Raw genomic sequence first — 24,812 nt, forward strand, 5'->3', positions numbered from 1 at the left:
TCTTCAGAAAGAAAAAATGGAGCAGAGGAAATACTAGAAGAAGAAATTACAAGATTTCCCAGAACTTAAAAAAAAAAAAAAAAAAAAAAAAACCCCAAAACCTCCGATTGGAAGGGCCCACAGAGTGCCAACAAGGAGAAATAAGGAGAAACCCACAGACACATTATAGAAGTTTGAAAACATCAAAGAGAATTAGAGCAAGTATCCTGTCAAGAAACAAAAACCACATTCACCTCAGATTTTAAATACAATAATGGATGCAATCAAACAATGGAGTAGGTTTTCAAAATACTGAAGAACTTAGAACTCAGAATTTTATGTATAGCCAAGGAAAGTCACCATTCAGAGCCCACATCTAAGAGGTGGGGAGTTATGCTCACCTCTTTGAAGGTGGAGTATCTGTATAAATTACTTAGAATTCTTCTGCATGGGAGATTTATTCTCCATTTATTTACTCAATCATTTACACCAGGAAAAACTCGGTTATTTTATATTCTGGGTTATAATCCAACACCACATTATTTTGTAGTGCTTAAACTGTTCCAGCTTTGGCCACTGGAGGCTCTTTCAGTTGGCTCCTGCCCTACGTCTTTGACATACTTCCTTGTTTTTGGTGTTTTATAAGTGCTTCCTTACTTTCTGGCACTATAAGATGCTCCAGGCAGTTTATCTTTTGTTTCCTGCCCCAGTCCAGAGTAAGCTACTATTCCAGGGAGTCCTGGACCCTTTTATTAGAGAATGGTATTAGAAACCAAGATCTTAGCATTAGGTATGCTTATTGCTACTGGGGTGTCATACTTCTTGGCCCTCTTCAACAGATAGATGTGGTCATATATTTTAAAGAGTAAAAATATTCCTTTAAAAATCATTTTTTAGTTACTTTTAGATTAACTGACAAAAATTCACAGATGAAACACTTAGACCTTTTAAATATTTTTTTTTTATGTAGCCCCAGAGGGGACATGAAGGGCTTGCTGAAATTGTGGGAAACATCTGACTTAACACAGAGGGAGAAGTCAGTACCAGCAGCATCCTTTTATCAGGTCAACTGAGGATATAATTCCCCTGAAGGTTCCAGTCCACTGGTTATAATTTGCTGTTGTTTAGAAGGTAATCAACCAAGTCTTTTAGAACTGGGATTAGAAAACACTCTGCATGAGCAGAATCACCTATGAGGAAACTAGAGGGACTTTACGAGGCTTGTACCACCTGCTGCGGGGGCTGCTCACTGTCTCTGGTTTACTTGATGATTTTTAGATGCTCACACAGGTAATGTTTGGGGATGAGCTGAGCTCCAGGAGGCAGGGATGCACCTGTATTTCTTACACACAAATAATTCTGTGTAAGGTTTGTCAAACTAAAGAGCCTAGAGCTGAGACAAAGTAAATACAACTACCAGACACTATGGATCCAAGATTATTAAAATTTAATGCTTTATTCTTTTAAAGAGGTATTTTCAAAATTCCGTACATGATTTTTCACCTACACGTAGGCAGGGTATAAAATAATGTGTGACGGAGTCAGTGATGGAAGAGCCGAAGGTTCGTGTGAGCGAGGATTATTCCCAGCTCATCGCAAGCCTCGATCACGACCTTGTCGGCGGCGGAACCGGACGGAGCAGCGATGTAGGCCACGCCACTCTGAGGGCAAGACAGAGACAGACTCTCCAAACACGGTTCTGGCCCAAACATGCCAGAATCAACCCCCTACCTCCCATAAATAATTCACACTGCAGACTGACTCACTCAATCAAAAGAGCAGAATAATGGGGTTTGGGTTATCCATATATCAAACGAAGAAGTCAGAATAATTGCTGATCTATCACTAGCACATCACCACAGCCTGGAGACGTACTGTAACTCAGAGAACTGAATCAGAAGCAGGATTTCTGAAATAGTTTCTAGTAATGACCAGATCTACACTGACACACACCAACCACACACTTACCCTCTTGGCTCTGTCTACATTGTCCCTGAAAGGAAAGAAAGCATCAGAGCTGATGGAAACTTCATTAAGTTTGTCAACCCAGTCCTTCTTCTCTGCTTCAGTTAATAACTCAGGGACCTCCTCAAACAGTGCCTTCCACTTCACCAAATCTTCATCCTGGGAGGAGGGCAGAAGGGAGAGACAGGTTTGGACACTTTCCTTAGTACTACCTGATGCAAATCCGAATGCCAGAAGACACTTAGGCATTTTCCCTAGGACACCTTAATTACAAATAATGACTCATCTACATTCAAGTTCGTATTTCTAGAACCTGTTTTTTGATGCTTTCTAACATTTCATTAAGGAAGAAAATCCATTCAAAGTATATCAAATAAAGACTGTACCATTTACTTCTAAGTCAGTTTATTCCAGATATATTTTGTTCTTTAATCTCTGCCTTAGTTAAATCTACTGCTTTATACTCCCCATTATCAAAGCAAGCAAGGAAACAAATGATGGTTGTTCTAGAACTACACTTCTACAATAATTAGTCTCAAGTATAGTCAGTTTTATAGACAAATCAAAACATGATTCATAGCATTCCCATTTTTAAAAAGTACAAATATTTGGGGTGATCTTTTTTTAGCTTATGGAATGTACTTAAAAAAAAAAAAGAATGTACTTTTATTCTTATTCACACATACAAGTCCTCTTCCAGGACTTATGGCAGAATCTGCTGTGTAATATCAAGCAGAAAAACCAAGTATTAAAGTTAAAAAAAAAAAAAAACAGCCATTTTAAGCACTTCCTGGTTACAAGGCACACTCTCCAATGACCCCTGCTGATTATGTCCCAGATTCCTGTCCCTGAATGGACAGCCCTGTATAGTTGACTTCCCCCTCAGAAGACCACCAAGCTTTTGATTATCAGGCTTCTTCTTTTTGTTTTGCATCCAGTACCTGTTAAGCATTTCTATTTCCAGAAACTGGGGTAAATCCAATTCTTTTGACAGGCTATCTAACACCTGCAATTTTAATGAGCCCACATACTTTCTTCAGAGCAGAAGACATTAAAGAACATGAAATGTAACAAAAAATAAATTGAATTGTTAATAAATGGAGCTTGCAGAAAATGTGGGAGGAGAAGAAAGACACCGGTTACCTGCTATCAGGTATCTGTATGCAATGCTGAATACACGCCTATCACACAGCAAGCATCACACCTTGCACAGTGACGGACACCCAGGATGGGTGAAAACCAGCCCCTGCCATCAAAGCTTACAATCAACAGGGGAGGAGCAAATATGCAAAACTAAACGAATGTTTATAATTTAGATGGTTTGTGGTGTCAGAAAAGAATAAAGAATTACAAAGAAAGGTAAATGAGTTGGAAGTTTAGATTGGTAATTTTAGACAGTCTAGAATGTTAAGCAAAACAGCTTTTCTCTTTGCAGTGATGAAGCCAAAGGGTGAACATACTAATACACTCCACCCATACCCAGCCCTTTTACCTCGCCGATGGTCCCAGTTACGTATTGATCAATGGCATTGGAGATTTCTGCTCTCTTCACTCCAGTTTTAAACTTCATTGACAGCACTTGTGGGTGATGCCTAAGCCACCAATAGTTTGCCTTATCCCCTGCAAGGCGGGTGCAGTGTATCCGAGACTGCTGTCCTGCTCCGATGCCAATAACCTGAAGAACATGGACATTAAAAGGAATTCCTCTCCCCAAAACATATTTTTCTCAATGGATCTTCTGTGTGTATTCCCCTAAATCTATCGATTTTGTGGGGGGAGGGGGGAGGGATCAGGCCGAAATAAGTGAAATAAAATAATTTTTAAGTCATTAAAAAGGTAAAGGTAACATGTTTTTACTGTTTATGTTTTACCTCTTCAGTGACATCTGAAGTATGGCTATTAATTAATACCCTAGAAGTTTCTAGAACTTCTGGACATCAGTAGTGAAGCATGGTCTCACTGGAACAATTTATTAGATCAACAGCCACAATCTCCCAGGTTTTCGTTATTACAGATTAGCAATCATTCGAAAGTTGGCAATCACTAAAACTGTATTTGGAAGGGTCTTCCAGGTGACATGCTGATTAACATCCACCGGAAGGGCCCCTCCCACTTATCGGCCAAATAATTTAACAGTAGAGAGAAGCTCAAGACGCTATGAAGAGAAAGGGCTTTGCAGTGGTGCTGAAGCTATGGCAAAACCAGCTTGACCCTGGAGCTAGGAGAGGCCCAGTGATGGGCGGTTCAGTCCTTTCCGTGCACTAGGAAAGAACTTAAATACCCAGCTTAACATCAGACAGCAAGAGATGTAGTATCTTGATTGTGATAGTGGTCAAACAACTATACCATCTGTGAAAACTGCACAAACTCTACACTTAAAAGGGGTGAATTTTACTGTATACACACTATGCCTCAGTGAACTTGATTTTAAAAGACCATGTTAGCTCCTAGTCTACGGATTCTTGGTAAAATAACATTAGAAATATAAAAATACCCTACAAACTGCAAAAGTATGGGTTAGCGGGTGGCAGTACCCTTCTACTCCCTCTGTACCAGAAATACTACCGATGGGGGGGAGGGAGAGAGAGAGAGTGTGTGTGTGTTGGGGGAGGGGGGCACTGAATAAACTAGTTTCCCAGAAGCTATTAGAGTCCTGCTAATCAGAAACATGTCAATTCATTCTAGGCAAGATGCAATATGACCAGTTTTAATACTTGGTTCCAAAGATACTTATCACTGAGTAAACACTGACAAACCCAGAAGAGAAAAACCTGGCAAATTTTCCATTTCAAGCAGTCCAGTACCTGAGGCAGATGGATTTTTGCTTATCATTTTGTAAAACAACAGTTCCCTCCCTAAGGTGAACGTGATGGCTTGGTTACCTGCCCGTTCTTGGCATAGCACACAGAGTTAGACTGAGTATACTTGACAGCAATGGTGGCTACAATGAGGTCTCTGAGCGCAGATTCCGGCAACTGAAAAAATACAGAATGGTAAATCACATCGGGTTCTTTTATTTTTTTTTGGCTTAACTTACTTAACTTTAAGCATCTTTCATGTCATTTATTGTAATAGACCTATAATACAGTTATATCTCTCAAATGATGGAGTGAAGTTAACCGTTTGTAGGAGACACTATTATGTTTTACTGAAAGAATCAATATTTAACATATTTGTCAAAGAACTCTGCATAATGTTTAGTACGCCATAGACTCAGACAGAAACCATTCTGCAGCAACTTTAGCTTAAGCCTGTTTACATATCACACTAGATATGAAATACCTTAACCGCTTCACAACTGACAAACAGTATTTTCACTACCATAATGCCAACAAATAACAGGAGATGTGATAAAATTTATGTTCAGAAAAAAACAATAATTTTTACAGACATTACAAACAACTGTGATGTACACACAGCCAAAGCTGTTCAGGGAAAATCAAATTAGGATCATTTTCTGCTTTGCCTAAAATATTCTAAGTAGAAACTATTCAAAAATGCATTATTAACTACCAGTTCAAATGGAATGAAACAACTGTTATAGCTAAAAATGTCACTATTTTTTAATATAAAGAGCAAATACAAATTGAAAAGGATAACGATCTATGTGAACAAAAGATGTAAACAGCAGCTAACTGATAAATCAGTTCACTGAAAAAATTGACAAATCAGACTTCATCAAAATTAAAACTTCTGCTCTTCGAAACATCTTGTATTAAGAGGATAAAAAGACAAGCCACAGACTCGGAGAAAATATTTGCAAAACCACAAATCCAACAAAGCACTAGTGTCTAACATATGTAAAGACCTCTCAAAACTCAGTGACAACAAAAATCTAATTAGAAAATGGGCAATAGACATTTCCAGAAAAAAAAGGATATTCAGATGGCAAATAAACACATGAAAAAATATCCATCACTAGGCATGAGGAAATGCAAATTAAAACCATGAGATACTGCTACATGCATATCTAAAAAGAAAGTGACAACACCAAAAGCTGGTAAGGATGCAGAGAAACTGGACCACTTATACACTGCTGGCATAAAATATAAAATGGCACAGCTTCTTTTGGAAAACAGTTTGGCAATTTGTTAAAAAACTAAATACCCAACTATGATACCACCTAACACCCAGCAAATACACTAGGAGTCTAGAGCAGAGAAATGAAAACTTACGTTCTCAGAAAGATCTGTTCATGAATGTACAATAAATGAAAGTTACAGAAAGGGGAACAGATTAGTAGCTGCCCAAGGTTACCAAGGGGGTGGAGACAGGAAGGAAGTGAGTATGGCTATAAAAGGCAACAGAGCCTCCTTGTGGTGATGGAAATACTCTGTGTCTTGACTTTATCAATGTTGATATCAAGGCTTTGATACTATATGTCGTTTTTGCAAGACATTGCCATTAGGGGAAGTGGGGTAAAGGGTATGTGAGAACTCTCAAAACTGCACATGTATCTACAGTTTTTATTTTTTTAACTCAAAATTAAAAGCTTAATTAAAAACTACTGTAAGAATGTTTTAAGAATTTATTATTCTAAGGTACTACTGATGTAGTATACACTTTCCTATCTACAGCTGCCCTTTAGAGTCACCAACTATGCATTTTATTCCTTGGGTTCTAAAAAAGATTAATAACAAAAGCTAGACTTCCTAGACATCTATCTTCAAATATAACCCTGGTATACTGAGTTAGGATCAAGGAATATGAGACATGTCAAGCGGTGGGAGTGAGGGAATCCAGTTTTATAAACATGGCACAAATAATTAAAACAAACTGAAACATTATTCAAGAAAAATGGAAAAGGAAAAAATTCAAGTATGCTTATTAATATTTAATACACATTTCTCCCACTTTCTCAGGACTGAAACTATTCTATATCTAACAGTACAATCTGATTATTTTTGAGGTCAGAATGTTAACAAAAATATGCTTTAAAAGAAGGGAGGGGAGAGAATATAAAGGAAGATAAAAACCATCATTCTCATCCTTAGATTTCCAAATTTCTATTAAAAATACATATGAACAAGTAGAGAACTCAGGTAAAAAATTAAAATCCCAACATCTATCCTTGTAAAAAAAAGAAAAAAATCCAAGCTAGCACAGCCAGAGGCAAAAAACCTATCAAATTCTACTGAATTATTAATTAGTCCAATAGCTATAAAACTACAAGGATAACTTACAAAAAGTAAGGGTCTCAGTAGGTGGGCACAGTCGTCAGCTTGGGTATCCTGGAATCTAGGTCAATACCCTTACAGTATTTTTAAAGATACATTAACCAACCAGGTTAATAAAATATAAAAAAAAGAAAAAGCCTTGTTTACTGTGAGTGAGCTGCTTAAAGTAACACTGCTACCCTAGCACCTCATGGCCTCGACCAAAGGAATGGACCCCAAAAGACTGTTATTTCTACATATGATTCCTACTTGTTCCTTTACTTGGGGGTAACATTAAGTTTCAAAGATAAAAATGAAAGAATATCCAATAAATCAACAAAGATCATGTTTTAATCACTATGTGTTTATTAACAAAACTATCCTGATAAAGACTTCAAAGCTTCTTTTCAGCGAATCTACTTAAAGCCTCAGGACTGAGACCTGGGGACAAAAGCAACTCCTCATTTTCCACTTCTGTTACAACAAATAACTTGTTAAGAGATTAATCCTTTTCTAGGAACAAAAAGAAAAGCTGAACACAGAGCTACTAAAATATCAAGCACCCTGGGAGAAGACCCACAGAGACAAGGGAAGCAGAAGAATGAGTATGACTATGCTTTTCCTCTCAAGGCATTTTCCAAGTTGCAAGGCAGTAACTGAGAGGTAAACAAGCAGAGACTGGCTCTGGCATGTCCTGCAGGAAGGACGAAGGAACACACCAGGGAAGAGACACTAGCAGACACTCGATGCTCTCAGCAGAACAGGGTGAATCACAAACAGACCAGTCCTCCCAAAGACCGAAGCCCAATCAAATCAGCTCAGTTCCTGCCAGGATGAAGACACCTGCCTGCCCAAAGTACAAGTCAACTCTATGGAGGGAAAAAGACACCATCCGGACCCTCAAGATCTCTCTAATTTTCTTTCATATTGCAGACAATAGTCAACCTACAGAAGAAATGGAAATTCTATTTGAGGCAACCTGAGGATTATAACCCAGGAGGCAGTCTCTCAGAGAGCTCTGAGGACTGTTCCAAACACATAAGGTGGGAGGCGATATTACTTGGTTTTGGTGAAGGGGTACATGCAATCAGCACGCATCTTGGTAAAAGGTTACTGCTATTCAAGAGCAACAGGTATCTCAGTTAATGGTTTTAGTGATTTTTCTAAGTATGGGAAGATGCAAGAAACTGGGTTTACAAAATCTCCTGAAAATATCTAACTAGCTCAGGGCCAGTTCTGTCAATTTTCCCAGAGCAAAGTATCTCGTTCTGACTTTCACCCTGAATTCCTTCCAGTGGCAGCAGTGGCTAAAGACCTGATTCTTGTAGAACTGGCTGGTGGGTGACATTCTTTATTTATAATCTCCTCCCTTTCAGTCTTAATTTCAAGCAAGCTTAGGAGGCAGTTCATGACTAATTTGTCCCATGGTGCTAGGAATACTCATTCAGTTCAGGCAAGGATTTCGTTCACAGTCCATTCAATTTGCTATTATTGGACTACACCCTGTTATCAGTAACCAAAAACCTCCGGACAGCCATCCTACTAGTCTGTCATGGTCCAAGGAATGTCTCCCTCCCATTGCTTCTTCTCGTACATACAGTTATACTATTATAATCATTGATCTTATAGAATGATATACTTGGTCAATCGCTTATTATTTTTACTGAATGCTCAATCGCACATTTGGTAATGCAAGAAACAATAATCTCATAAAACAAGAAGAACAGAAGTAATATAGTTAGTAATAGTTAATTATTTAGGCTAAAAACTTGCATTAAGTGTGGCTCAGAATCTCCCCACGTTGTCTGACTGGTCTGCTCTGTACCAATTGCTACCTTTAAGGGAAATAATATATCAGTGTTGTACATAAAGTCTGTCAAAGATGCCTGAACGTACAAGGCACGTGGTGGGTCATCGTGATCCCTCACAGGACTGAGAAAGGACTGTTGGCATGTAAGGAGCTGCATGGCTGGCACCAGAAGAAGAAAAATTGATCTTTATGATTAAGCAGGTATTTCTGCCCTTGGGCAGGTCTGGTTAATGCAAAATGCAGATACACAATGTATACTACATGAGAAGGTGAAGGCCAAAGGGCAGAAGGTAAGTTTTATGTTTAAATTTTTCTTGTCTTGCCTTAAAATAATCAATTTTTATTTCATCAGTATCCAACGCCCAGCATTCGATCAAAATCACCAGGCATACCAGCAGGTAAGACCAGAAAACAATGTTGTCAGTTACACAGCTGAAGAACTGAAAAAAAAAGTATAGCTAACATTACATCCAGCAAAAATATCCTTTAAACTGGGTTCCCAATTAAGGGAAAAATAAGTACCAGCTCATCCATTTCTTTATTGTGTAACCTTCGGCAAATTCCTTAACTGTCCTCTATGTCACAATTTTGTGATTTTTACTATAGAGATGACAGTAGTCATGCCCCACCCAGAGGATATTGTGTATATTAAATGATATGATTTATATAAAAAAAATCACCTTTATTATCTTAGGAATATGTCCTAAAAAATGACAAGTAGCACAAGATCAAAATCATAACTACATGAAAATCATAGCATTGAAAATGGAAAACCAATCTAAATATCCATCGTAGTACATGGATTGCCATGTGGCCTTTCAGATGAAGATGTGGGTCTACATTCATGGATACAGAAACACATTTGTAGCTCAGTGCATGGAAAAAAGGTAAGCTAAAGAACAGAATTATAAAACACATGATCCCATTTATATAGTGTTGAAGATAAATAACTCTACATAATTATATATGCACAGAAGCTTCTAATATGGTCTTTTATTCATTTTTTTAAGCTCTCAAATTTACTTGACAACTCAAAGATAAGCAAGCTGTTTGCACATCAACCACTTTTAAATATGGGCCTTAATAAATGCATAAGCTTATAAATATTAAAAACATATCTACTTAATTACTAGTATTCAGTTCAGCTATTTTCAAACTTACATCCTTATTCTTGGTAACAACGTTGCTAAATAATGACCTGTCGATGACACCATTATTTCTCTTCTGGCTTAAACGAAGACCAAAGAGAGTTCGAACTTCGTTTTCATCCGGTTTGTAAGATTGGTCCATCTAAATAAATTACAAGAGTAAAAAAGAGTTAAGAAGTATGTCTACATCTCTCAACATTTTTCACTTAATTTGTGCACAAGATATTTCATTACAAGCAAGGCTATACGCATGTTTTCTAACTTAAGCATGTGTAAGATCATTTCAGTATGGCTGTAACAGAATGGCCAGGCACCAATATTTTACTCCAAACAATTTTTACAGGTTTTATAGCTCAACAGAGTTTTGTAACTTAAACATATTAAAACCAATGATTCCAATAGAGCATTTCTGGTTTCAGTAATTGAAAGCACTACCTACACAGTTCTTTTTAAATAACAGCAGATAAAACAGATATGCTAAAAAAAAAAAGAAAAAGAAAAAACAGGCAGTGGCACTAAAATTAAATTCTAATTTTCTTTCCTTCCTAAAAATCTATTACAAATACTTAGCTAAGACTTGGATTAAGAAGTTAAAAAAGGGAAAACAGGATTTGTAATCTATGTCTTTGTTATTTTAAAGGGAATATGTCATTCTTTGCTCTATTCCTCTCCCAGATTCTGATCTGAAAAGATACTAAGACATGGGAATAGTCTGCATAAGACCACTCTCTCCCTAGGTATCTTTTGAAACTTGACAGTATTTCTTCATTTATCCTCTGCATGATCTTTGACTTAGAAAGCACTGATGTCTGTAATTTATAAGCAAGCACTCATACTAATTTCACTTAATCTGCATTTTCCTAAATTCTAAGATGGTCCTTTTCCCTTTGTATTGTAAATTTTCTTAAGTTGAGATGTGCCCTATTAACTGATGTCAAAAAGAAACTTGTCACTAGCCAGGAAGAGGGATAAGTTGTAATTATGTGTCAATGTGCTGAACTCAGCCCAACTCTCAAATAATTAAAACGTTGAGGAAGCCCTGTATTCTTCTGACACCCTCAAACAAGATACTGCCAGGTGCTGCAGAGGTCATGATCATGAGCTCAGGGTTTGGAAAACATTCTCCATGATGCTACAAGTAACTGCTAATAGCCAGAAGTACGTACTACTCTAAACACTTGATTAAGAGTGAAGAATACAGTGGCAGCTAACTGGTGAAACTTTCTGTCAAGTACCTTTAAGAAAAAGTATTATATTTAATGTGGTATTTTTTTTCTTCTTTCCTTGAAAAACTGACATGCACTCTACCATGAACCATACAATTACTGGTATCTAAAAATGAAGTGTGAGAACTTCCATTATACGGAGTTTGGATTCCACAGATTTCTTTTACACCAATATCTTCTGAAAGACAGTATTACGAGTTTTCATTTTCAATTCAAATAACTGTTTGCTTTATCCATGTATGATCCTAGACTATGGGCGAATTTCCCTAACATATAAGAGCTGGTAAAAATCAGTTAAAGAAAGAACTCAATAATCTATTTAGAAAAACAGGGAAAGAATATGGCTGCACAGTTCATAAAAGGGGAGTAAAAATGCTTTTAAATGTGAAAAAGATATTCACCCCACACACAGTGAGAAATTAAAACTATAGTAAGATGCCGTTTTGATCCGTCTTACTGCTAAAATGAAAAAGTTTAAAAAACTCAATGCTTACAGGGTGTTAGGAAACAGGCACCCTTACACATTCCCATCAAGACATAAAATCGGTCATACAAGCTTAGCAGGAGGCAGCATCTATCAGTCAAAATTACCAATATGCACAGCCTGTGACTCAGTCCTCATTTCACTCTCAGGACTTTCCCCCAGCTGATCCCCTGCAAGGTGTGTCAAGATTGGTGACCGGCTAGATAAGAAGCACAGACATGGGACAAGTTCCACGATGGTGAAGCAGTGTGCATTTGTGTCAGTGGGGAGGGAAAAAAAGAAGAAATGCATATGCAAATATTTGCTAAGTATGTACAGACTATGTATTTCAGGAAAGATGAGCAAGAAATAGAAAATGTTACTTTATTACTTTATTTATTTATTTATTTAGTTACTTAGTTAGTTAGTTAGTTACTTAGTTAGTTAGTTACTTTTTAGAAAGGTAACAGAGTGGCCGAAGGAAAGGATGGAGAGATTTTTTTTTCATCAAATAACCTTTAATACTTTTTGAATAGGAAACCATGTAAATGTATTTTTTTTAATTGAAATTAGGGTAAGATTGTTAAGAGGAGTGGAGTCAGTGGCTTTTTTCTCCTCCCTCTTCCCCTGACCAAAATACAGTTTATTAAATTAAAAAAAAAATCCTGCAGGATTAAGGATAAAGAAACTGTAGTAAAGAAGGATAAATTAGAAGAGTGTCTGCAAAAAGGAAAGATTCAATATGGGGAAAAAAGGAGACAAACTAAGAGAGCAAGTTACTGTTTCAAACATGAAATGCACTGACCTGAAGAACACAGTAGTTACCATTTTTCTTTTTACAAAGTATTTTCAAAGCTTCGTCTTCATATCCCGGGGCAACAATACCATCAGACACCTATATTATGTATCAAATATTAATTTCTGTTTAAAAAATTGGAGAACACGTCTTAAACAATCAAGAGGCAATCACCTGTCATAAATAATGTAGGAGCATTCTGGTTTCTGCCTCTCCTAGATAATACATCCACGAGATAACAAACACTGCACTTGGAAAAGGGAAGTCTAAGCTAGAATACAGCTTTCTACAGCTGGTCTTAGCTCACTGGCTGTCCTTTTGTTTATTTGTTTCAATTTCAACTAAGAATATATGAGTGATTCACTGCAATACATATACCCTAGAAAGAATAATGATTTTTTTAGTATTCTGACCACAGAGTGTGGTTCTGAACTAGAAAGAGCGCGTTCCAGTCCTGGCTCTGCCGGAACCTGGCTAAATGACCCGAGGCAAAGCAGGTCCCTCAACGGCAGGAGAACTGGTCAGAGAAAATGGGAGATTTAACATATTACAGCTAAAGGTACAAAAGTCACAGCTCATCCTCCAAAGCCTTGTGCTGGAACTACAACACAGCACAGCAGCGCCGCTGAGCTGGGGGTGGTACGGGGTGGCGGTAAGAGTCCTTAAAGAAACCAAATATTGTGAAGCCACAGGGCCTGTTACCCCTAAATGCTATTTGTTTCTCTCGAAGCTATCTGAGATACTATCCCTTTTTTTTTCTTTTTATCTCCCCACCTCCATCTTTCTGGCATGCTTGTTTGGTACCCAATTGATAGGGGTTAGTTTTTCAGAGTAGCTTATCATTTCCCCCATCGCCTAGTCCCTTTCATCAGAGATCTAATAAGGTTTACAGTCAGGTTCAGAACTACATCACTATCCAAGATGACATCTCTGCTCTTCAGAAACGGTAACTTTGGCGTTAAGATAATGATTGCTAACACCAAGGGGAAAAAAGCTAATAATCAATAGAAAATTCAAAAGAATTAATAAATATATCAAATTTTATCGTAATAACCAAATACCAGTATTACAGGTTATAGTTTCAATGAACACGATCAACAAATAAAGCTCTACTCAGTTATGTGCAGAGCAAGACAAAATGTCCACGAACCTCCCGGGAGATAATTTTGGCAGTAGGGACATCACAAACATCAGATAACGCAACAAAGTCACCAAAGGAAGACATCCTATCGGCCCCTGAAAAGAAACATTAAAATGTGTTATTTATCACAGGTTACCCTTACAAACGAAAAAGATGTTTAAAAGACTCCAGTGTGATCATACAAGATCTAACTTCACCGCTTACATAAGATTTAAACAACAAATTAGTTGGCTGTTTAACTGAAATAATCAGCAAGAAATATTCTTTAATTTCACCTTCTAAAGCAGTATTCGGCAAGCTTTTTCTGTAAAGGAATCCACAGTAAATATTTTCTAAGCCTTGCAGCCACATGGCCCCTATTCCCACTCTGAGGTTGTGGTTAGAAATCAGCCACCGACAATACCTCAACAAAGGGATGCGACCCTATTCCAATCACTGTATTTACAGAGACAGGAGGTGGGCTGGACTTAGCCCACGAGCCAGTTTGCTAACCCCTGTTGTAGCAGGTAAACAAGTTTCTCAATCTCCCTTTAACATTACAATAATATTCACAGGTTGTTAAACTCATAAATTAGGTATTTCTGAATTACATAAAATATAACTTTAACCAAATTCAATGCAGTTAAATAACCATATACAAGTTTAGTCATAAAGTAAGCAACACAAATGCATTTAATAGCCCCATCTGCAACTTCATGCACCAAATGCCAATTGTACTTCTTATTACATTAAAATATTCTTTTTATAAACAAATTTATTCCGAAGTCTCATAGTCATTCTAAAGTACTAGTAAAAAGCAAAATAATTTGAAATCTTAGAATAAAACAAAAGATATCACTACTTTAAAATAAAATATTGCCTTTTCTCTCATTTAAAAAAAAAAACCACAGTATTATTCTTCTGACCTCTTGCTCTTGCATATGCAGTGGATATGGGTGTGAGGGTTTTGTACAGATCATAGACCATGCAGACTCTGGCTTCATCTTCACTGAGTGGAATTCCAACAGCAGCGCCTGGTATGGAAAACCATAAACAAACCAAATTTCTCAAGTTATTGTCAATTCCTAAATCAAGACAACATTTTTCTGGTCATCTAGCCTATGTATCATAACTTCTAGTGCCCGTGCCGCCTATGTATCATAACTTCTAGTGCCTGTGCCAAGTTAAACAAAATGCCGTTTCACCAGCTAAGTAAGTGCCAAAAATATATTTACAGGGGAGGGTGACGAGGGAGGAGTCTCTTCTCTGGCTTCTGAACAGAGTCCCCTCTGTCCGCACCAGGCGCAGGTATGAAGCTACCTTACTTCATTACTCTCTGTCTGGCTTGATACCACACACCATTCATTTCCCTGCCACTCCCATTGTTTTAACATCCAAAAAGCATCTAATTGTTGAACAACGAGTAGGTGATATAAATAAGTAAGCTGTAAAGATGACTTAAACATAGAAGCAAAAAGGTCTCTCATACAAGGGCCATAAAAAGAGACAAAGTGTCACAAGAACAACTTCTTTATGTCTACTCAGTTACATTTCAACCATAGGGACAAATATTTACCTCAGTCATACTGCATTAAGCAGTATCACTTGTACTTTCTACAACATGTTTCCACCACACACAAAAAACTATCACTTCGCCTTTGTATTTCATACTGTTACACGTTATATATGTGCAAATAATACATGTGCATATGTTATTGTTATCAGATTTTATTATATTACTACACTGATATTGTTACCAACAAAAGTGGTTTCAGACTTCATAGAATGTCTAAATTTGCTATTGAGTCTTGCCAAATTTCCAAAAACTTTAAAAAGTGCATTGTGAACAGTTTCAGAGAATCCCAGAGTGCAATGTTTTACCTGCTGGGCTGACGTGTTTGAAAGAGGCGGCAGCTGGAATGCCTAAAGCTTCTTTGAGTTCCTTTACCAGCTGCCAGGCATTCAAAGCATCACACAAGTTTATAAAACCAGGGGCTCCATTTAGAACTACATGCAAAAATATACACACACATTAACAAGCAGAGTCAGTAAGATCAGACATATGTACATTCCCTAGAAAATAAACAAGTATCTATCTATCTATCTATCTATCTATCTATCTATCAAGACTGCACAAATATGTTTTAAGTAAAGTACAATAAAGAGGCAAACAAATTTACACAAATATGTAAGAACTGGATGAGACCAGTGAATAAAGTACCCGAGCCTGAGCCCATCTTGCCAAAACACACACACGCACCACCTAAATGCAGGAACACACACATGTGCACACACACCACTAGAGGACCAAATCCAGTAAGAATTCAGGATTAGGACAAAGCATGACGAGACTAGTGATCATCAGGGATCTACTTCAGTACAGAACTAAGATCAAACAATCGTGGCAACTACAGTATAAAATTTAAGCTGAAATCTTGCCATTTTAAGAAATAATATTACAAATTAAATCAAGAGCTGTGGATGGGAGAGATGGAGGGGAAAAAATATGTATAGGGTTTTTATTCTTTTATAGCAGACTCGGCAGGCTCAGCATAAGGTTGAAACGCAGTTAAAATGGAGACCACAACTTCAGTCTTTCACTCTTTTCTTAACAATGGGTTTTTTAGAAGCTAAAATCTTTTCTGAATAAACACTTAAAAGTTCAACACAGACAAAATAGTGGGCCACTAACTAAAAACAACTCCATAATTTCATTTCTTTTGTGTTATCCTGGATAGCAGACGCTTTTAAAAGCAAAACATTGCCAAACACTGAGTGCCTACTATGATGTTAGGCACTGTTCTAGGTACTTGGAATGTTATCAGTGATTAAATATCTGAAACAAATAGGGCTCTTCTCTTGTTTCCAATCATAAGAAAACCAGTCGTTAAGATCACTCACACTCACATGCACACACTCTAGGCTGAGTGTGAGGGCTGGGTAGTATTAGAAAACATTCAAAATACATGAGGCGACAGTACTAGTAATAAAATACGCTGCACCACTGAATGTGAGGAGTAAAGAGTATTTCAAGTGCTTCTCAAACTCGCACTGCTCCCTGTCCTCCTCAGCCTGGGCTGGTGACAGAAGGAAAGAGCAGAGGGGAGCACCCAGCCCGCATCCTCCCGCTACGAAGAGCACTGGGCTGCGTGCTGCGCTTGCCACCCCGCCAACACCTCCCCCTCAAAGGCCTCCACACCCACAACAAGGAGCAGGAGGCACGCTAATACTCCATCTACAACAAAACTGAACAAAAAGCTGGAAAACCCTTTCTTAACTCTACAAACTCTTAAGTCCTGATTAATGTCTCTGCTCAAAAAATTAACTTTATAATTCTAATTTCCTAACCTCACATTGGCCCATTTCAACTGGGCTTCCAGGTCCATCATTCCAAGCGAACCGCGTCTTGCAACATTCCCAAAGCAAACAGCCACTGCTCTCAGCAGCATTCCAACCGGCTGATACTCTACAGGTTTTCCAATCTGGTTTTCCTCTGATGGTTCCTCGATGGCCATCTCAAGGCTTGGTCCTGACCATCTTCTACAAAATCTAGACCATCCCATCCAGCCCTACATCTTCAAAACCACCTACAAGCCAAAGACATCCCAATCTGTATCTCCAACTTGACCTCTCTCCAGAACCCCAGATTATCTCGGTTATTTTTTGTCCACAAGTCCCACTGGCATCTCAAACTTCAGGCAACTCTAAGAGGTACTATGTAATTTATTTTATCTTCTAAATGTGAACCACCTCTGGTAACAACAGAAAGACACACACACCCAGACACAGCAATCCGTGCTGTGGAAGACTCGGCCTTTACCTGTGATGGGAAGCCTGGGCTTCAGCGTGTATAACTGGGCAGGGGTTTGATGAGGGTTCATTCCATATCTCAAGGGCATCTGAGATATTCCTTTACTATACTCTTTCCTGAAGTACTCTGAAATTGCTTCATCATATTGTGCCGTATGAGTGAAAGCCTACAAAAAGAGTTAAGTTTGGTTAAATATCTGCAGTATTTTCCAAAATTAAGTATAAATAGTTCTAAGTAGTATATATTAAATTATACCCTTCACCCTGCACACATGCCTGTGCAGGAAAGACACCAAATACTACTAAATAGCATGATGAATTATTCCCTTTGCATTTCTCTTCCAATCTTTTGGAAAGAATACCTCTCTAACACTTGATTTCTGTATTTATAACAAAAGGACAGCAGGTCCAAGCAGAGCCTTGGTGGTGTAACATGGTGAGACCTGAGCACCATTCGGTTTTGTAAACACTGCACTGGATAAAAGTCCATCCTCACCTTTAAGGCTAACTGGCGTCTTGTCTCCAAAGATGTGTCCTTGCTGTCGGAGCCCTGCATCTCTGTGGACACGGCCACGTAGTCCTCCAGGTTCACACACTACTGTCACTCGAGCGTGGTTTTTGGCTGCCGCTCTCAGCAGGGTTACTCCACCTTTGAATAACAAAAGATGATTTGTATTTTTGTATCAGTTTAACCTCTTTCAAATAAAGTCATTGTACACATACTTCCATTATAATTCTTGCCTTTAAAAATAAAAGTCACCCAGATGAGACTCTACAAAGAAAAAACTTAGAAAGTATAGATGAATGAATGACAGTCATCCCAGAACATAGTCTGGGAGCAGTAACTATATTCTGCTCCCTCGATAGTGAACATCAAAATGTAACCTCATTTACAATGTGAACAGCCCTCTCCTTCGGCAGTCTTCAAATGCCACTTTTCTAACTCACCAATGTCAATTTGCTCCACAGCCTCTTCAACAGTTACATCCGGAGAAGCCACTGTCTTCGCAAAGGGATACAGATTACAAACGACAACTCTAAAACAAAGAGGAATTTAGCTGTCACTAAAAACTCAAAAACGTATGTGGTTTATATGTGTCAGTCAGTAGCTATTAACATGACCAAAATACGTCAGCAGCTATTAACAAGACCAAAACCCCTAAAGACCTCAAACATAACTGTGAGCCTGACATTTGAAAAGTCATGTTGAAAATGTCAGGATCTCCTACTGTTCCAAGAGCACAGGTAAACAGGAGTGGTTGCAGCCAGCAAATGAGACACATGATTCCCTCTAAACCAGACTGCAATGTTGCTATTTGGGTGATCTCAGCTACTCATTATACTATCAAGTCATCAAAGGTTTTTAAAAAATTAAACAGAAACACAAAATACAAGACTACAGATAACATCCTCATTTTGGAATGTGATCACTATTATCTAGGATGCTGGATTTTATATTCTATTTCCAATCGACTGTGTATAATAATGAAAAATGATCGGTCATTCCTAGGGTGAAATATTTGTTTTCTCTTCACAGAGGCCATGTGCAATAATGGTAGCAGGAAGGCCAAGCGAATACTTTGGGGGAAAGAATGGTCTTTTCAACAAATCGTGCTGGGACAACTGGATAGCCCATATGAAAGAGTAAAGTTGGACCCCCAACTCACACCCATACGTAAAAAGTAACTTAAAAGGAATCAAAGACCTAAGCATTAAGAGCTAAAACTAAGAAACTCTTAAATAAGAAAACACAGGCATAAATCTTCATTATCTTGGATTTTGCAATGGCTTCTTAGATAGAAGACCAAAAACACAAGCAACAAAAGAAAAAACAGATTAAGTTGGAGATCACCAAAATCTAAACTTTTATGACAGTCAAAGGAGTATCCTTTTATGAAGAAAGCAAACAACCCACAGAATGGGATAAAATGAATTCTTATAACTCAAAAATAATAGATAAATAACTCAATTGAAACGTGCAGACATAAAAAGACATTTCTCCAAAGGTATACAAATGACCAATAAGCATATGAAAAGATGCTCAACATCATTAGGAAATGCAAATCATAATCACAGTGAGATACCACAGCACATCCACCAGGATGGCTAGAATCAAAAAAAAATCAGTAACAAATGTCAGAGAAGTCAGAACCTTTGTACACTGCTGCGGGAAATGTAAACTGACGAAGCACTGTGGAAAACAGTCTGGCAGCTCCTCAAAAGGTTAAATGGTTACCAGATGACCAAGGAATGCCATTCCCAGGTATATACCCAAGAGAAGTGAAAATGTATGTCCACACAAAACTTGTACGTGCGTGCCCATTGCTGCATTATTCATAACATACCAAAGTGGAAACGATCCAAATATCCATCAACTGATGAACTAATAAGTAAATAGGGGTATAGCCATATAATAGGTTACTTTTCAGTAATAAAAAAATAAAATACTAATCTATGCTATAATATGGATGAACCCTGAAAATGTGCTAAGAAGCTGATCACAAGGGACCAGATATTATAATCCCACTGTTATACAATGTTCAGTATAAATCCATGGAGACAGACAATAAAGTGGTGGATGTCTCAGGTGCTGGGGGAAATGAAGAATGAAAGTTAGTGGGTACAACTGGGGTGGGGGGTGGGATGATGAATATGTCTGAATATTGACTATGGTGATTGATAACTACACAACTCTAAACATACTAAATACTACTGAATTATCTATTTTCAACTGGGGAATTATATGGCATGTGGATTATATCCAAATAAAGCTGTTATATGTACATATTAAAAAAAAAACAGTGAGTATCTTTTTGCAAATAACTAAGTTACTTGTGTGTACTACAATTTAGATCATAACTTCCTAAAAAAACAAAGGCTTTTTAAGCATAATTATGTATCTTGGTGATATAAATTTGGCAAAATCCAAATGTTTACCTATGTACCACATCACACAGAAGGTCCCCAATAAACGTTTACGGTGAGTCATGAGGAAACTAAACCTAATGCTAACCTTGACCTTTAAGAAGGGACAGTAGGTTTGGTCTCTTTGTCTTTGATCCTTAATGTATTAAAAGTTCAACTTCAAATTTTTACCTTATAAGATTGAAATCAAGTCTGGCCATGTCAGCACTATCTTCTGGGATACTACGAGCCAAGATTCCTAATTTAACAAAGTTAAAGTATTAGGTTCCAAAAACAAGTAAGAATAAGGCACTTCTTTCCAATGTGGTCCCATCAATCAAGTTAAAGCCTCTGGCACTGCCTGATTAAGAATACCAAACACACAGTACAAAATTAAGATTAGTGGGTATATTTAAAAACTGTTTGCATCAGTTCCTGGTCTGCTTTTCTTGAGTAACAAAACATAAAAGGAATTTTCACGTAACTGCTGCCAGTTCCATCACCCCATGTACCCCCATAAGTAAATGGCTAGTGTGATGGTTCTTAGCCTTGCAGCCTTTCATTCTGCTGAATTTTACCATAACCAGGAAGTTAGCAATAAATCTGTTCCTCTTCATTTTGGTTGTTACGCGAGTCATTGTCTCAGATGAATGAAAAGAAGTAAAGCATTTTGAAAGAATTTCTTTGAAAATCAGTTACACTGTGATGCTTTATTCTCAGTTTGAATCATCATAAAAAATTTTTCACTCTAAAATCTAAATATTTTCATCAACTCCAACAGGAAATGTCATACTCTAAACTAGTTATCCGGTCAGGACTAGCAGCAAACAGAGGAATTCATCAAGTAATAAGGCAAACCAGATTTTAAACAGGCTCTAATGTGTTATGAACTTTAGCAGCAAATCTGACAAAACCAATATAACCTCACGGAGAATTTTTTTTGAGCTTATGACCTGCCTTTTTCCTCATTTATTACAGAAAGTAACTGAAAACCCCAGATTGTTTTAAATGGAAGGTATCAACCACTTACCAGCATGGACTGCAGGATGTAAGGTCTTCACACGCCCCCCTAACATTTCAGGAAATCCTGTTAGCTCAGAGACATCTCTGAAAACAGATAAACAGAATATTGCTACTGCTTCTGCTGAACTGTCATAGTACATTTTACACTATTCCAAAGCATCTTCCAACATTTTTTTAAGAGCCTGGATTTTCAGAATTCAGAAAATGAGTCATAAGCCACATTAATGAAATATTATTAAGGAATAAATTCAACTGAGAAGTAATCTGGCAACATACAACGAAGTATAAAAAATATTCTTATCTCAGAACCAGACTAAAGTAAAAGCAAGAATTTAGTTTTATGATTAAACAAACAAAGACAGCAAAGCAAATGAGTGGGCAATACAAGACTGTTAAAGTGGTGCTGATATTGGTATAACTGGTTAACACTATGCAAAAATAAATTCCCAATGAATCAAAAGTTTGAATACTTTAAAAGAAAATCATAGTAATACCAAAATTAAATACATGAGGAGTGCTTTCAAAGCATTAAACAAAATTGATGGATCGGTGTAAATGTTAAAGATTTTTTACACACACTAAAAAGTAAGCTGGAAAAAATAATCGCAAAATGACAAAAGGTCAAATAAGACAGCATTTAAATATTGATCCATAGCACCAAACTGACCTGAACCCTCTCTCTGAGAGACTTTACAAGCAAATTTTAAAAAACCTGCATTACTATGTTAAATGAAAAAAAAGTAAGAAGTGAAACTATCTGTCTTTAGTATAAGCTATGAAATAAAGAATATACTTATAAAAACACTGGAAGGAAACACATCAACGTGTTGAACAGAACTGTAAGCCATTTTTACCACCTTCTTTATATTTTCTACAATCAATATATATTGCCTTTATAGTAAAAAAAATTAATAAAATTAAATTAAAGCATTAAATTCCAGAGGATACAGAATTTTCTGAGTAGATTCTCCTATTAGGGAGGGCCATTTGCAAACGACTGGTGTTTGACTAAGAGCATACATAGTTCCAATGTAAAGTAAGAAACAGGTGGCATGGTTCTAATTCAAAATTCCCTTTCCTGGAATTCAAGAAATAAAACCCAGTTTCTCCAACTGAGAACAATCACTAAAAACAGAGAAGGTAGATCTCTTAGAATTAACAACCATTTGGGGGGAATTAAGAAGCATGCTAGCTACTCCTTTATGTTTAAGAATCTGTATGTAACATGCAGTTGGAATGATTCTCTGAATGTCCTCTGCCTTAATGCTTAATTCTCTGAATGCCCACCAATTAAATTCTCTCAGTTGACCTCACACTTCAAAGTTAACTTCCTGGAGTAAAATCTTGGCTCTGCCTTTTACCAGCTATGGAAGAAGTGTGATCATGAGCAAGTTACTTAACTTCCTTGTGCCTCAGTTTCCTATTTATTAAACAGGGATAATACTACCTAACACCAAAAACTTATTCTAAGAATGACATGAGTTAATACATACATACATACATACATACATACATACATACATACATACATACATAAATGCAAACAGTCTCACTTTAATAGGAAAGAAACATATTTACATTTCCAATTAAAAAAAGAAAAGAGCCACAATGGGGTGAGGGAGGAGTGGGTAGAGGCACAGATCAAACAAGACTGAAGAATAGAAAAGTATTTAAAAGGGGGGACGGATTTGCAATATAAGGGCTCATACTTTTCTACTTTCGATTATATCTGAAATATTTTCATAATACAAAGTTTGGTTGGGGAGAGAGAGGAAGGCTACAGGAGAGGACTTAGCTTAATTAGAAGGGTCCAATGACAATAGGACTCATCATGGTCCAATGGAAAAAGCAGTCTAGATTCTGGATTATTGGATTCTCACCTCACTGCTTTTCAGAAAGTCACCCTGTCCTTCCAAGATTCTTACAGAGTTCCTATGAGAACCACATCAGAGAAAAGATGCAAGACTTTGGAAAATATAAAGCACTTATTTAATAAATAAAAGTAAAGCATTCTTGCCATATGAACTTGTCAAATTTAGGGAAGCTGTATACCACCCACACAGGGCAGGATTACTAAAGGAAAAAGGTAAGAATCTCTCTCTACATGGATCCAGAAGGCAAGTAGCAAAATTGTCCACATGGCAAAAAAGCAGACAGATTTTTCACTCCTTTTCTAAAATATATTTCAGGGGTGGGTATGTCCTCCCTCTGAACTCTCAGTGCAGTTCACAGCTGTCCTATGAAGTCTCTTTCAGTAGTTACTCCCTCTCCCATCAGATTGCTAGCTCCATGGGGGCAGGACTGGCAGCCTGATTCACCTTTGCACATTTCTTCCTCCAATCACTTAGCCAGGGAACAGTTTGTGGATGAGGGAATGCAGATTTGCTGCATTCAAATAGTTACCAGAGAGGCTAAGGGAAGAGAGGTTGAATCTTAAGAGTTGAATTTTAATGATGTCAACAGTTTAACTAAAGAGCCAGTCAAAACAGATCACATGCATCATGCAAATAACTTCCCTCTTGCACAACAAATAGCCCACCTAAATTAATGTTATAGGCAGGGCTAAGGAGCAGAGGGCGGGAGCTCTGAAATGAGAACTCCGGAGGTCCCAGCCCCTAGTCCTACTTCTTACTTTGTAAACTTGAACAGAAGTTATTAAATTTCTCCGAGCCTCACTTTCCTCTTCTGTGAAGGGGTTAAGTAGCGTACCAACCTCACAGCATTATTGGGAGGAGTAAATAACGTATTTTACTCCGTGCCTGGAATACATTACTTTATGGTTAATGTCCTCATCCTACGTTCTGACTGGATTTAACTTAAAAAGTAAGTTGTGCCTTACCTGACTGCCAGACCAGCATCTCTGAGAGCTTTTGCAGTCCCTCCAGAAGCGATCAGATTCAAACCAACAGAAGCTAAGTTCCTGGCAAATTCCACAAGGCCGGTTTTGTCAGAGACACTAAACAAGGCTGAAACAGAAGACATTTTTCATCATTCTCAATACACATTATGTTCTTCAGGGCCCGGGGGGCGGGGCGGTGGGCAGTTAGGGGAGAGCAGTCACTAATCTCACGGCCCAGACTACCCAGACTGTGACCCGGGGCGGGGTCAGCCGCCAGCAGGCCGCCCTGCAGCCGGCCGGGGCCTCGCAGACCGCCGCGCAGCCCCCCACCCAGACCGGGCCCGCAGTTCCCGCCCGGCTGCCGCTATGGCCGGGCTGAGGGCGCCGCGGGGACCGGGTGCCGAGGCACTCACCGAGCTGGCCGGGCGCCATGGCTGCAGGCGGCGGGGTGCGGGGACGCGGGGGCACGAAAGCCGCGGCGCCACGTGCAGAGACAGGCGGCGGGGCCCAAATCCGCGCGAGGAGGACACGGGGCGGGCCCGAGGTCACCTGAGTCGTCACATGATCCGCCCC

The 24,812-nt window shown here is 38.1% G+C and overlaps 1 protein-coding gene across 1 annotated transcript; it reads right to left on the bottom strand.

Annotated features, from left to right (window-relative positions):
• Positions 1–1,409: 1,409 nt before the first annotated feature.
• Positions 1,410–24,812, bottom strand: ATIC (5-aminoimidazole-4-carboxamide ribonucleotide formyltransferase/IMP cyclohydrolase). The gene is given in 17 exon segments (XM_032479924.1): positions 1,410–1,640; positions 1,948–2,103; positions 3,437–3,619; positions 4,827–4,919; positions 10,072–10,200; positions 12,553–12,642; positions 13,694–13,779; positions 14,590–14,697; positions 15,545–15,670; positions 17,484–17,640; positions 17,970–18,056; positions 18,058–18,122; positions 18,422–18,510; positions 20,570–20,636; positions 21,408–21,484; positions 24,240–24,366; positions 24,653–24,812. Coding segments are annotated over 17 exon segments (1,779 nt in total). The 5' UTR covers positions 24,672–24,812; the 3' UTR covers positions 1,410–1,520.

This window comes from Camelus ferus, chromosome 5, assembly GCF_009834535.1.
Source record: "Camelus ferus isolate YT-003-E chromosome 5, BCGSAC_Cfer_1.0, whole genome shotgun sequence".
In the NCBI taxonomy this organism is placed as follows: domain Eukaryota; kingdom Metazoa; phylum Chordata; class Mammalia; order Artiodactyla; family Camelidae; genus Camelus; species Camelus ferus.